General features: G+C 36.6%; 1 protein-coding gene across 1 annotated transcript in view; it reads left to right on the top strand.

Moving 5' to 3' along the window:
- Positions 1-15,686, top strand: part of kmt2ca (lysine (K)-specific methyltransferase 2Ca) — a 181,276-nt gene that overhangs the window by 130,646 nt on the left and 34,944 nt on the right. Inside the window, 7 exon segments of the mRNA XM_048173990.1 lie at positions 5,577-5,654; positions 5,801-6,013; positions 10,040-10,168; positions 11,700-11,819; positions 11,898-12,022; positions 13,472-13,501; positions 13,504-13,663. Of these exon segments, the coding sequence (XP_048029947.1) occupies positions 5,577-5,654; positions 5,801-6,013; positions 10,040-10,168; positions 11,700-11,819; positions 11,898-12,022; positions 13,472-13,501; positions 13,504-13,663 (855 nt within the window).

Here is a 15,686-nt window from a genome sequence, read left to right as displayed (position 1 = left end):
ATTTTGTTCTCATTTCTTACTTAAAGGATTAGTTCACTTTTAAATACACTTTTCCTGATAAATTTACTCACCCCCATGTCATCCAAGATGTTCATGTCTTTCTTTCGTCAGTCAAAAAGAAATGAAGGTTTTTGAGGAAAACATTCCAGGATTTTTCTCCATATAGTGCATTTCAATGGCTACCAACAGGTTGAAGGTCAAAATTACAGTTTCAGTGCAGCTTCAAGAGCTTTAAACGATACCAGATGAGTAATAAGGGTCTTATCTAGCGAATCGATCGGTCATTTTCGAAAAAAATACAACCGTTTATGCTTTATTAACAAAATATCGCCTTGAACGTACTTTCCGCTTCCGCATTCTTCATAACGCTTACGCTGAATGTCCTATGCCTTCCCTATTCAACTTACGGAAAAAACTAAACTGGCGCCGCGTTCGTTCCGTAAGTAGAATAGGGAAGGCGTAGGACATTCAGCGTAAGCGTTATGAAGAATGCGGAAGCGGAAAGTACGTTCAAGGCGATATTTTGTTTATAAAGCATAAACGGTTGTATTTTTTTCGAAAAATGACCGATCGTTTCGCTAGATAAGACACTTATTACTCATCTGGTATCGTTTAAAGCCCTTGAAGCTGCACTGAAACTGCAGTTTGGACCTTCAATCTGTTGGTAGCCATTGAAATGCACTATATGGAGAAAAATCCTGGAATGTTTTCCTCAAAAACCTTCATTTCTTTTCGACTGACGAAAGAAAGACATGAACATCTTGGATGACATGGGGGTGAGTAAATTTATCAAGAAAAGTGTATTTAAAAGTGGACTAATCCTTTAAGAAAAAAAGTTCCCATATTCCCATAAATACTACTTAAAGGGTTAGTTCACCCAAAAATGAAAATTCTGTCATTTATTACTCACCCTCATGCCGATCCACACTGGTAAGACCTTTGTTAATCTTTGGAACACAAATTAAGATATTTTAGTTGAAATCCAATGTCTCCGTGAGGCCTCCATAGGGAGCAATGACATTTCCTCTCTCAAGATCCATAAAGGTACTAAAAACATATTTAAATCAGTTCATGTGAGTACAGTGGTTCAATATTAATATTAAAAAGCGACAAGAATATTTTTGGTGTGCCAAAAAAAACTAAATAACGACTTATATAGTGATGGCCAATTTCAAAACACTGCTTCAGGAAGCTTCGGAGCACAAATGAATCAGTGTGTCGAATCTGCTGTTCGGAGCGCCAAAGTCATGTGATTTCAGCCGTTGGCAGTTTGACACACGATCTGAATCATGATTTGATACACTGATTCATTGTGCTCCGATGCTTCATGAAGCAGTGTTTTGAAATCGGCCATCACTAAATAAGTCGTTATTTTGTTTTTTTTGGCGCACCAAAAATATTCTTGCCGCTTTATAATATTAATATTGAACCACTGTAGTCACATGAACTGATTTAAATATGTTTTTAGTACCTTTATGGATCTTGAGAGAGGAAATGTCATTGCTGGTTATGCTGGCCTCATGGCGCCATCGGATTTCAACTAAAATATCTTAATTTGTGTTCCGAAGATTAACGAAGGTCTTACGGGTGTGGAACGGCATGAGGGTGAGTAATTAATGACAGAATTTAAATTTTTAGGTGAACTAACCCTTTAAGATTTTTCTCAACTTTAGGAGCCAAGCACTGAAGGTGTGTAGGCACCTATTGTATCCATTCGTGTTCTTTGTATTACTATTCTTTTTTTTTCTTCTTCCACTCTTGAGTCTATGGCAGCCCAAGAAGCACTTGTGGGGAAAATGATGAAATTTGGCACACAGATAAAAGCCATTCTCAACATTAATAACAGCAATTTTGGAGTCTTTAACTCAATCCCTCTAGCTCCACCATCTGAAAAAAATTGCACTCATGTCTATGCTAATAACTTTTTTTTTTCTCTTTTTTTTTTGACTGTCATCTTCAGAATGTGCTGACAAAAAGTTTTTTTTTGATAAACCGAATTATTCTTGAATAAGACGCAAATTAATTTGATGAAGAGCATGTCAAAATGGATGCAAGGCTATATCTCCGCAATGCTTTGACATATTAAGATGAAACTTGGTACCTGTCATCACAAGCATGACCTGAGGCTACTTGCAGTGTTTTGAAACCGCACCACCTACTGGTCATGAGATATGGAAAAATTAATCTTTTTGCTTGTAACTTATGAACGGTGTGCCCCACACTCATAAAACTTGTCTCTTTTGATTCAGTGCAGCATACCAAGTCGAAGGATAACCAATTTACCCAAATCTGTCATTTTGGGCATTGGCCATTTTTAATTTTGTCGTAAAATGCTGTATATTATTAACGCGTTAGTCTGCTGTTGCGAACCTTGGTATGGGTCATCGGCGCATTGCCCTAAAGGTACTCAAAAAACAGTGTCAAAACAGTGCCACCTTGTGGGCAACAATTATAATGAAATTTCAAAAAATTTTAATAGCTTTTGTTTAATTTTGCATATTTTAATTAAACCAGTCTGCATAGACTCTTGAATCATACCGAGAACAATGATATCAGTTATGCCATTTTTGGTCAAAATTGCTGCTCGCCATTTTGAATTTCTATTTTCTTTGAACACCTTTTTTTGAAATCCTCTTATAACCTTGATCAGATTTTCACCAGAATTGGCTCAGATCATCTTCAGACTATGTCAGCAAAAAGTTATTAAAAGCTTTTTGATAGACCAAACTGTTTTCGAATAACACATTTAACAACTTTGATGGCATGATGCCAAACTGATTCTGAGGCTGTAATTGCAACGCTTCAGCATATTGACACCAAACTTTGTATTTGTCACTGTCACCTCACACTGACCACACCACATCAATTTGGTAACAAATTATTTTAGGGGTGTCCCCGACTACGGACTTGCATAGTCGAATCAGATTGCCTATAGTCGACTGATAGTCGAATCATATACTATGTTTGAGCGGGGGTGGGGACGTGCTTGAAAAAGTCCACTAGATAGTGCGCACAAACTCTTTCTGCCCTCAAGGTCAAAGGAGTATAGGCTACTTTGAAAGGCTCAACTGTGCACAAGATACACGGGGCACACGGAAAATGAAGTAAGGCCTATACCTGGGTCTTAAGACAACTTTTATTTTCTCTCACACACGGCACAGAGAAACAACTTTCTAATAAAGCGACCAAACTGCCTGTCAAGTAATAGACGAAACTGACAATGACATGTTTTTCTTTTTTAAACTGAAATGAAGGGCAATGTGGATAAACATTCACAGCCACAATTTACAGAACACCACACAAAGATATAGAAGAAAATGAATAAAAACATTTTGGATTGATAAACCTAAAAAAATCAATAACTGCAGAACGGCCACACTGCAAATAGGAATGCATTTCACATGTCGGAAAATCAAATTAAATCGGCTAAATTGCCTGTGCGAGCAAGCTTTAACTCTACAGCGCAACATCGATGCACCGAAAAACAATCAACAATTAATTTACTGAATTGAATTAGAACAGAATATACCGTTCTAATAAATAAAAATAATTTTAAAAAATGAAATGGTCATAATCAAGTCACAAGTGCAAAATGGCTGAAGTACAGGGGAATATATTCAAAACACAAGCCACTAAAAGTTCAATTAGATAACCCAGAGTGATCAATAAATAAATTAAAATTAAAGAAATTATTAAAATAATGAAAGTATAGCCAGAATTGTCCACTTTGTCTTTTTAACTGCAGAGGCAATAAATGCTAAACTGTCTTTTTAGCTAAACATTCGCAGCATCCAAAAATCAAATTAGAACCGGATGAAATGTTTTGAAATCACTTGTAGCCTACCTGATCAGAAAAAATCCATTCTTCCAGTCCGTTTGAGGCTTTTCAAATAGTGCGCTAGTCAACTTGTTAACGCTGTGTTGTTGAGTGGTAGGACATAAGCTGTTGGCACAACTTGCATCTTAGGTTTTTTGGATCATCTTTTACCATTTAAAATTGCATCCACTTCCACACTTTAGATTTTCTTATCCCAGACAATGTTAAAGATTTAATCCCTGCCGCCGAGATGCTCCTCTGTCGGTCACGGATCATGGAAAGTTAAACAACTTGGATTTGTTCATGCACATTAAAAATATTTATTAAAAGCTTCTTTATTTTCACATTTTTATTTATAGCATTATCATAATAGGCTGCATATTAACTTATTGGGAGAAAACCAGTAGGTCTATGTAAAATCAGATATTGAGCATCCCCATATCTCGTCTCATAACACCTCTGCGAAGATTCGACTGTGAGATTAGTAGTCGAATCAGGCTTCTTGTATCGAAGCATCGAATTGTCGACTATTCAGGGTCACCCCTAAATTATTTTTTGTAATTAAGCACTACATCATAACACTAGCTACACATAATACATATTACTATTACTAGGGTGCATAAGTACTCTGAAGTGATGCCAATAATCGTTAATGTAAACAATGATTATTCATGATTATGCGTGATGTGACTTTCTGTGGAATTCGAAATTCAGTAACAACTCTACAAAAATAAGCCAAATAGGTTGTTGTTTAATTTTAGTCTATAATTACAACAACATTTTTGGCAGCAGTCAGCATATAGGAGAGCGACCGTATACAGGATGCATTCACTCTAGCAGTGCGCACAAACTCACACACAGATACAGTCACTTTAGAGAGAGCAGAAAGACAGGGCACAAATGAATGCAACAGACCGCTCCATCTTGGAGGCTCTTTAAAAATAATTGTTTTAAATGCACAGTGCCTTAAAAAAGTGCTAAAGACCTGTCAAGATGGTTGATGAAAATAATAAATAGTGAAATAGTGTGCATGCTTAATGTTTGCTCTGAAGGCAGTGCAGTCTCCAGCAAGAACTGACATACAATCAGATAATGCCAAAGAGTGTCCTTTTTTTATCTTGAGATAAAATAAGATGTTCTTGAGAAAATATTTGAGAGCTTATGAAATTTTCAAGAATTGCACTTAGGAATATTTTTACAAACTTCTTGGAATTTATCTAACAAATTTTCTTTTTTGAAGAAGATTTCTGTGAATCCAGCCCCTGGAGTTCTCATATTTCCAAATATTATATTTAATCGGCATGTGATTGTAGTTTGAATTTCCTTGTTTTGGTTGTTCAGACTACAATTAACTAAACAGACTTGGATATGCCTAAAAAAATTTTTTTTTTGTTGCTGCTTGTCTGAACAAAAATGCCCTAATCATAACCTCAGGTGAATAAGCTTCAGGAATTCTCTCGTTTATTTCTGTATGACATGCACGGTGATGCTTGATTCTTCTATAACAGATGGAAACTAGAGTGTTTTGGTCAATGAAACTTTGTTCCAGCAAAATGTGGTTCATTAAAAAAAAGCAGATGGCCTGAATTTTAAATCAAGCTGCAACCTGTTCATGTGAATGAAGCAGCAGTTAATGTAATCTGCCTTTAATGGCTCCAGACTGTCCCCTTATCAATAAATAACTAAACAAATGACTCTGAATATGCAGTGTTAAACCTGAAATAAGTCAAGCTTCCATCTTCCTCTTATGTTGTTACAGGTGGCACAGTGGCAAAGCTCATGGACATCAGCGAGCCTCCTTTAGTGACACAGATTCTTACAAAAGTCAAGGAAAATGGTATTTATAAATATTTTTTTGCTCATTGCACTCTGCTTCAACAGATTTGCTGTGTAACAGTTATGTTGTTTAAATTGCTAAAGTGTCAGATGGACAGTTTCAGAGTACTTTTGCAGTCATTATTGCTGTGTTCTGTTCTGTTCCAGAATTCCAGCGGACATACACTCAGGATGGCGTGTGTCTGACTGAGTCAGGCTTGTGTCAGCTCCAGAGTTTGTGTGTCCAGACTGCCCGCCGCAGACGACCAAAACCTAAACTTAAGCTGAAGATCATCAATCAGAACAGTGTGGCAGTGCTGCAGACGCCTCCTGACCCTCAGTCTGAACTCTTCAGGGATGGAGACATGGATGACAGTAGAGGTAAAGAATGTGTTTTTGTGCTTAAAGGTGATGTTCCCCTTTTTTCCATTTTTTTTTTTTTTTTTTAATGTTAGCTCCGCTCCAAAAAATTCACACCATTGGTCGAGTCAGTGCTAATGGGCCAGGTTGGTCAGGATGCTCAATAGCCGCTTTTCCACTGTTGGGCCAAACCATTCTCGTTGCTTAACTGTTCCATTCTGTGCCGATCCGGCCCAGACGGTACAGATATGGTTTCATTTTCCACTGTGGGGCTGATAACAGAGCCCGATTGAATGTAATACACAATGCGCAAGAGTTTACAGATGGTATAAGATGCAAATAGCAACCATTTTATGGAGGATGATCAGACATTTCTTTTAATTTTATTATTAATTTGTGTTTACTTCGCGCAAATAGCATGCTTGGCCAGCTACAGAGAAACTGGTAGCCAGGCAACAGACAAGTGACCAGTCCTGACTTGCAACATCACTACATGCATTCTACCAGCACAGTTAGCCAACCATGCTGTGAATTCTGGGCAGAAAATGGTTTGTAATTGAGCTCAAGTGTACATACTGTATAACTGGAACTGTTCCTTACCATTCTTAGAACCGTTCAGCGTGATAGTGGAAAAGCGACTAATGAAACTTAAATGCTTGTCTCTACATATTAAAATGGTATGAGAGATAGTGTTTTAATATGAAAATTTGCACACATTATGCTTAAAATAAAATGTGTGCATATTGGCCACACTCTGCTGAGGTACTCAAACACAACTATTAAAAAAGGTTCAAACATTCACTGATGCTCCAGAAGGAGAAACAATGCATTCAAAACTTTTTGAATTTGAAGATCAAGGAATATAGTACTTAATTTGTCTTCCGGGAAACATGCAAGTATCTTCTGTTGCTTCCGAAGGGCAGTACTAAATGAAAAAAAAAGATATTTAAACAAAATAAGAAAAATTTAGACATCTTTATCCTGTTCAAAAGTTGTCACCCCTGGCTCTTAATGCATCGTGTTTCTTTCTGGCGCATCAGTGAATGTTTGAACCTTTTTTAATAGTTGAGTTTGAGTCCCTCAGTTGTCCTTCAGTGTGAAAAGATCTCAAAATCATTCAGTCACTGCTGGAAAGGGTTCAAATATTCAAAACATGCTTGAAAACTGAAGAATCTGCAGGACCTGGAGGATTTTTCTGAAGAACAGAGCTCAGTTTAACTGCTCAGGAACACACAAGGGACTCATGAACAACCATCACAAAACAAAAAAAACAGTCGTAGATCATCCAGGTAACCACACACAGTATTAAGAATCAGTGGTTCACAAACTTTTGAACGGGGTTATTTTAATAAATTCAGCTATTTTTTTTTCCTTGTCAACTTTATATAAACATCTTTTATGTAAAATATCTTACTCAGTACAGTATTAAATAGAAAATAACATGCATTTTGTATGATCTCTTATTTTATTAAAATTATTCACATTTTCACAGATTCTGTAAGTGGTTCACATACTTTTACTTGCAACTATATGCATATACTTGCAAATATATATATATATATATATATATATATATATATATATATATATATATATACATACAGTATATAGGGGTGTGACGAAACGGGTATTTCACGAGACGAGACTTGAGATTGAGTTCACGAGACGAAACAAGATTTTTACACTATTTTTAAGAAATCCTCAATGGCGAAATACATGAGGTAATCATCTCATTCTTGTAATGAATGTCATTTCAGTTCAACTTTCTGAGTATGAATTATCAATTATCAATATGCACTAAAAGACAACAATACTCAAGTACTGTAAAATGTTTTGCCACTAACTCAACTGACTGTCTTCTCTTCTGTATGATTTCAGTCTCTTCAGACCTTACTGTACATGAGCTTCTACAACTTTTGACCTCCTAACTGAACTCCTTTCCACAAACTTATAGAAATAAAAACAGTATAAATAAAAATGGTAACACTTTACAATAAGGTCTCATTTATTAACATTAATGTATTAACCAACATCAACTAACAATGAGCAATATATGTGCTACAGTATTTATTAATCTTTGTTTATGTTAGTTAATAAAAATAGTCATTCATTGTTAGTTCATGATAGTTCACAGTGCATTAACTAATGTTAACAAATGAAACCTTATTGTTTGTGCTTAATAAGATTAAGAGAAAACTGTTATTCATTTTTTATGGTAACACTTCACATTAAGTGCAACCATAATCGCACTCTCTCAATATTCAAAGTGCAAATAAGACCAAATTTTTCTTTGATACAGAGCTAAGAGATGGTTACACTGCCCAGCCTAAAATAGCTTTCATATTGAGAGATATTTGCATTCATCAGGGAGCCGCTTTTTAAAATGCGGGGTATTGACATCGCGTTTGAATGCGCGCTCGCGTTTACTTTCACTTTCAGCGATCGCGCGTACTCTTTCTAAATATGGAGCGGCGGCAACCGTTATCCAACTGAATAAAATGTTTTTTATTTAAATACAAAGCAAAACGACAGTGGAGGCCTAATGTAAACGTAGCGGTGGCATATTCTTTACTAATCATCCTAACACTCTGTCATGGCAACATCACGAGACTACTTTTCGCCTCGACGAGAAATCTAGTCACATATTAGTCTCGCGAGATCTCGTGACACGAGATCTCATCACACCCCTAATATATATATATATATATATATATATATATATATATATATATATATATATATATATATATATATATTAATTTAAGTTAATGTTTATTTTATTTAAAATAATGAATTTTTTATGGCTTCAGTTTTCATTAATGATGATAACCCTGAATCAAACAAATTTATAAAATCATATTTAAAGTCTCTGGCTTTGACGTTATTGTGTGCCACTTGACTCTAACGGTGATTGTGAATTGGTGATGACAGCCATCACATCTGAACATAACAGAGAAAAACAGAATAATCTAGAAAGTAGATTTAATTTTAATTTCTTTAAAATGTAAAAATAAAACCGTGGAGTGACTGGAGAGATCGAGAAAGAAATGGACAGGAAGGTGAGCCATGTAATGAATTTGACTTGGAGAGAGAAGAGAGCCTTTGAAAACAGCAGTCAGCAAATTATACCTGCCTTTGCATTCCAGTGATCAGAGGCTGGACGGCTCTAACTGAATTAATGGCCAACCCCTCCATCAGAGCACCAGTCTGAGAGAACAGGCGGGGGGTAATGATGAGGAATGGGGCCACCGGTTTAACCCCCTCTCTCCCAGACCATATATAAAATTGTAATTTACAACTTTAAACTAAAGGTCTTGAATAACCGTCTCCTGGGTTTAGGTTAAAAGACTTGTAAACCCAAGTAATTATCTTGTAACATCCAAGATATGACACAAATTATAGCAAATTACACAAATTGTAGCATTGATTGTAGTATATTTATATTATGAGGATGCTCATGCTTATTTTATTTTATTGTCCATCCATTCTCTAAACCGCATGTCTTATTTACGGTGACAGGAATGCTGGACATCATTTTATTTTATTATAAAATAGTAAAAATATTATTGTAAAAGTGTTTTTTTTTTTTTTTTTTTTTTTCCCCACTAGAATGTAATTACTTAGTTAGAAAAGTTAGAAAGAACGTTTTTACCTGGTATTCACAATGAACCTCATATAAAAGAAATAGAAAAAGATTACTTCCCTCTTTTCACCCTTTGTTAAAAAGGAAAGGGAATTAAAATGTCACTCTGTCAAGCCCTATTTTGTACCTTATTTGTGGACTGTCTCTCAAACATTCCTCTTCTGTTATTTAAGTGCATCAGTCTTTCCAACTTCCTTTGTTTTTGTTATCTTTATACAACTCAGATCGCATTGAACGCAAATGTGTGTGTTCTGTTTTTATTAGTGGTGGTTATTACTGTCAACTACTGAACCGCACTGTCTAGTGAGTCATGCAAGCTGTGTTTTTGTGTGTGTATCTTTGTGTGGTTTAGAGAATATTCTGTCAGCATCTACAGTGCTCTGTGTTGTTTGGCCGCATTGCAGAGGGCGATCCGATGGACTGTGATGGGAAATCTGACTCCAGCCCAGAGCGTGAGCCCTGTGATGACCACCTGAAAGGGGCCGATGGCAGCGACAGCAACAAGAAGAGGAAAAGGAAGCCGTACAGACCGGGTGAGAGAGAGCGAGAGAGAGAGAAAGGTGCACTTATCGGAAAGGACAGCTCCACTGGACTGTGAAATAGTGCGGCTGCAAATTCTGGACCTTAAATAGCATCCCACAGTGCTTTGCTCTTTAAAACTCCTAGCCGGGGAGAACTCTAGAAAGAACATTCTCTCTGAGCTTTTTCTGACTAAAGAAGTAATCTCTTTAAAGTAATGTCCTTTTTAAGCACTGCCTTCCATTTCGTTTTTTCAAAAAAAAAAAAAAAAAAACTGTACACTATATAGAGACATGCATATCTGCACAGCTTTATCCTCACGTCACCCCTAGTTGCATCTGAGTTCAGTGTGTATTTTTTGATATGCACAATTACTCTTTGGTGGTGTAGGTTAAGGCAAGTTTATTTATATAGCAGGTCTTCAACACTGCTCATGGAGACCTACTGCCCTGAAAAGTTTTTATTCATTCAAGCGATCCTGAAAAGCTTGATTAGCTGGTTCAGGTGTGTTTGAGGTTTGGAGCTAAACCCAGGAGCAGGGTTGAAGACCTCTGTTATATAGTATTTTATATTATAGATTCATTTAAAGCAAGCAGTTTTAAAGTATTAAGCATGAAAAAAAAAAAAAAACTGGGTCAGTGTCACTTTCAATTAGAATTACAACTTACATTTCTACTACAAAGCATCTCTCCAGTGTGTTCATGTTTTTACTCGCGTCTGACCTCGGCAGCCTCAAAAGAAGAAATGTAGATTTCCATGTCAAAGAATATGGAGTCCCAGAGAACACCTACCTATTGCGTTATTGACCAATGGAAGTTCAAAGATGTTTACCAGCCAGAGAGCACTTTTCCAGAAAGTTAGCTTTGGCAAGCTCAAGTTCATTTTGGCCTGATTTTGTTTGAAATGATGCCACACCAGTTCATCCTCCAATTTCGCTTGAAGTATATAACAAATCTAGCTTATTTTAGTTTTTCAAAGATCCCCCACTCCTTCGTGTTCCAGTCTTTTTTTTTTTTTTTTTTTTTTTTTTTTGATAGAAGTGAATATATACAGACTACAAAAAATGTTTATTTGTGAAGCTGTGTTTAAGTGCTCTTTATTTTGTTAGTCTTGCATTTTATCACATTTAGTTTTCATCTCTGTATCCTACAATAGAAATGTTTACACTATTTACTCTACATAAACCAACGCAAATGTCAGTCCTGACTCTCTGTGTCCATGCAGAGGACCGCGCTGTGGTGGGGGTTGTTGGGTCAGACTCAGCCAGTGTGGCACAACCAGAAATAGACTTACCTGAAATGGTTCCTCCAGGAGCGTAGCCATGATGAATCACCCTCTCCTGGCCCAAAGTTCATACGTCTTCCTGAATTATGGAGATGAATGTCAAGACGTCACTGTCCAGGGTCCCATGTTATTAATTCCTGATTGCATCCATCACCCAGTTTAGGGGTCCAGCAGCTGTTTTTCTTTTTTTTCCTTCTTTTTTTTTTTTACTGACTGTTTTAAGTTAAATTAGATTTTTTGTTCCCCTTCTTCTCTCTTTAGGTATCGGTGGGTTTATGGTGCGTCAGAGGAGCAAAGCAGGACAGGGAAAAGGCAAGCGGACTCTCAGTCAGAAAGACTCTACAAGCTCTCTTACAGAGAACTTCACAGGAAAGGAAGAAGGTATGACCTAGACATCACAGGTTTTGATGTTTATTTACTTTGGTCTTAGTTGTTGCATCAAGTTTATCTTTTCACCAGGTTGGAATGAACCAGATACTCCTGTGGATGGGACTCCCATTGTTAGTGAGCCTCTGGAGAAAGTCAAGAAGAGATACAGGAAGAAGAAAACCAAACTAGAGGAGGTCTTCCCCTCGTATTTACAGGTCAATCCCACAAAACTATTTATATATAATGTTTCTTGAACTGTAGTCTACCGATCACTTGCAGTCAATGAAGAATTCCAACTAGTTCTCTAGCTGAATTTAAATAAAACAATGGTTATATTAATCAATTAAAAAACAATAGACCGTTATATCAGAGTTTACTTGAGTATTCAGTCCAAATTCTTAGCTAGTGAGCAGTTGGCTAAGTTGGTAAGTTAAAAGTAGCAGTCTGGTTCATAAAAAAAAAAAAAAAAAAAAAAATCTATTTTGCTTGTTTTTCAAACTGGACTCTAAATTGTTTTCTTTGGTAATCGAGAACAGACCACATATGTTGCCAATAGAGCTTAACTTGTGTTGAATCTGGAACATTATTTTAACCACGAGCCACTCCAGGGGAATAAACCTGTAATGAGTGTACTACATAAGTCACTTTAGATAAAAGTATCCTCTAATTAATTACTAGTTCTCTAAGAAAACACAAGCAGCCCTGTATCCATGTCAAAGCTGAATGTGGTTGATCTGAAGAATGAATGTAGTGGTCAGGAATTTTGTGAGCATGTGTACGGTTGACACACTGCTCTTAAAAACACCATCATGCTCAGCATGGAGATGCAGTGATGCATTAACTGTAACAGCTGTCACTTTAGGTGTTCCTGTTTGTCAAACCTGAAATCAGACTTAAAGGTTGTCACCAGAGGAATGTCTTGAATCAGTGATTTAAACTGAAGCACATTAGGCCTTTAATGTTTTAACACAGCAGGGAGTCATCGTATTGATAGTTTGGTACTGTTGGATATTCTGAAGTGCTACGGACTTGCTCTATCGTGTAGCACTGTAGCAGCCTTTTGACATTCACAGCAAAAAATTACAGAAAGTGCTGCAAAGAAAAACTACGATTTTCACATGGTGGATGACAAAATTGGCAGAAAAAAAACAGCATAGGACCTGAGCCATATCTAGACAGCACAATATCAGAGAGAGACTTGCAGTTACAGTACCACTCAGATGACCCTACAAATCAACTAACATCTACGCAGAACACCCTAGCAAACACATAGCTATGCGCTAGAAACCACCCACACTGGAAAAAAAAAAAGTGTAAAAACAATTTTTACAAATTTTTAGAAATTGCTTGTAAATTTCATAAATGTTTACAAAGAAATGGCAAGTAACATTTGAATTAAACATGACATTTTGAAGAAAAACTCTAATAGTATTTTCTTGTAAAAACCTATTCCAATAATCTTTGTTTTGTTTACAACTTAGATTTATTTTTTTTTCTATTTACAGTACATTTACAGGCATTTTAGTTTTTTTGTTTGTTTGTTTTTTTTGCAGCTTTTTCATTGCAGTTTTTGCCGTTTTTGCACAGGCAAACACAACTTGTGCTCGCGCATGATGTATTACCAGAGCCTGCGGTATTAACTTGTGTACATGTTTGTGTTACAGGAGGCATTTTTTGGGAAAGAACTTCTTGGATAAAAGCAAGAAGACCAAGTCAGGCTCTGGAAACAGGGCTTGTGGAGGAAGAAGCCAGTCATGCAGACAGCAAATCACAGAGCAGCAGCTTCCTGGATCCTTTGTCTGACCCACTTCTGAGTACCACTTCCACTCCAGTCTCATCTAAAGCAGGGCCACTGCGTATGTTCAGCTCTATCTTCATATTTAGAAATATAAATAGAGCTCCAGAATATGAATGTATATGTGTGTGTGTGTGTGTATATATATATATATATATATACACGTGTGTGTGTGTGTGTGTGTGTGTGTGTGTGTGTGTGTATGTATGTATATATGTATGTATATATATATATATATATATATATATATATATATATATATATATATATATATATATATATATATATATATGTGTGTATATACGTACATATACGTGTGTGTGTATATAGACACACATATACACAAACACATAATGCAGTGCTGCCCAAAGACCTAAGAAGTTCCAGTCTGTGAACTGCCTTTGTTTAGAAAGGATTTTTCCTCATGCTCTGATCCGTCAGGTCACATTTTCCTGCTCTAGACTGCAGTGAATTCTGCAGGGAAGTATAATGCACATTATCACCGTACCTCCCGCTTTCCCCTCTGCACACACTGAATGCATCACACAACCTACAGTGGATTGCATTACTGTCTCGGTTCATCTTTTTGCCACAGGGACTAAAGAAGAAGCACTTAACAAATGAACTTGTTTTGCGCCCTTGTGCTCATTCTGTGCCCTTCTTCAACCCTTATTTGCATACTCTTATAGGCTGAAGAGCTTGTTCAGACACCTCATTCTTTACCATTTCTCCTTATCCTCAGTTCTGTCAACCCTCATTTACACCCAACCCAGCAGACCTCTGCTCGCAGACAAACTAAAATGTTTTTAAAACCCAATTTGCCAGCACTTTTCTGAATTCCCTGTCGAAGCTCTCTGGGAGGATAGAAAGCTGGCAGTCACAGTTCAGTGTTTAGAAGACTTGTGCGTATTCATTTGGAGAGCAATCACAAAGCTATTTGAAGGCTTTCAGGGCCGCTTGTTTGTCCTTAGAGATTTTCATCTTCCATAGAGCAAAGTCCTCTCTTGCTCTCCAGATTCTCGTATTTAACACTTTCATTGAGTTTTAGTCTTGAAACAAGTTTTTGATTTGGGAATCTTATTATGCATGCATATTTACACATTTAATGCTACTGAAAGCTTGATTGTAGCAAAATTATAAAGAATATTTCGGTTAACCTTATGATTTTGTGGCAGTATGACCAAAATCTTGTACCAATGGTGCGAAAGTCAGTGAAAAACCCTTTTTTATTTTGTTGGATGTCACCCTCAATGTTTAAGGTGGATACAGCAAACACAAGTAATTTTTTTTAAATATGTAACAGTGTGGCTCTGTTCCAAAATTTAGTGACCTGCTTTGTTTTACATTTGCTAATAACTGCAATCTCATGAGTGACAGGTTGCTGGAGTGGAGAGGAGGTTATTGTCCCATTCTCGCGCCAGTGCGCACTTCATCAGAGAAGAGGTGCTGTTGCGAGGGAAAGTTAATGTTTTTGATTAAAGATAATGAAGGCACTTTTTTTTTAAAATATGTGCACAGATAAATCATTTATAATTAACACTGCAGTATTCCATTAAAAAAAAAGTTCACAATTCAGATTTTATGGTGACTTTAAAATGCTTCAAAGGCAGTTTACTTGGTTTTGGATCAGAGCCTCATGACATGGTGTATAGTTTTGTTCAATGGGCCTCATTCATGAAACACGAGCAGAACGAATCTGCTCCCTACCACATGTAAATGGTGCGTAAAACATTTGAATGTTCTGTAATTTTTAGGCCAACTGATGACGCATTATTTCGATGCACTGTGTACCATAATAATATTTCACGAGGTCGTTTGCCCTGTCTTCTTTTCTAGCCGAAAGTTGAAAACTGTTCAACTTTGGGTAAAACACAGCACTTGTCACTGTCACTAATTACCCAGCCGTCCAGTCACAGTGGAGAAGGGGTGGGACAAATACTACACTGAACAGCTATCCTACTTGTACAATGACTGAACAACAATGGAGAAGTTAATATTACTGGTTACTGCATTTTTATATTCAGTAATATTCTTCAAACTGAGATAAAAGTAACACATTACTGCGTGGTATAAACCATAACATC

This window comes from Megalobrama amblycephala, linkage group LG22 (assembly GCF_018812025.1).
Source record: "Megalobrama amblycephala isolate DHTTF-2021 linkage group LG22, ASM1881202v1, whole genome shotgun sequence".
Taxonomy (NCBI): domain Eukaryota; kingdom Metazoa; phylum Chordata; class Actinopteri; order Cypriniformes; family Xenocyprididae; genus Megalobrama; species Megalobrama amblycephala.
The sequence above is the reverse complement of the archived record's forward strand: the minus strand, read 5'-3'. Positions and strand labels throughout refer to the sequence as shown.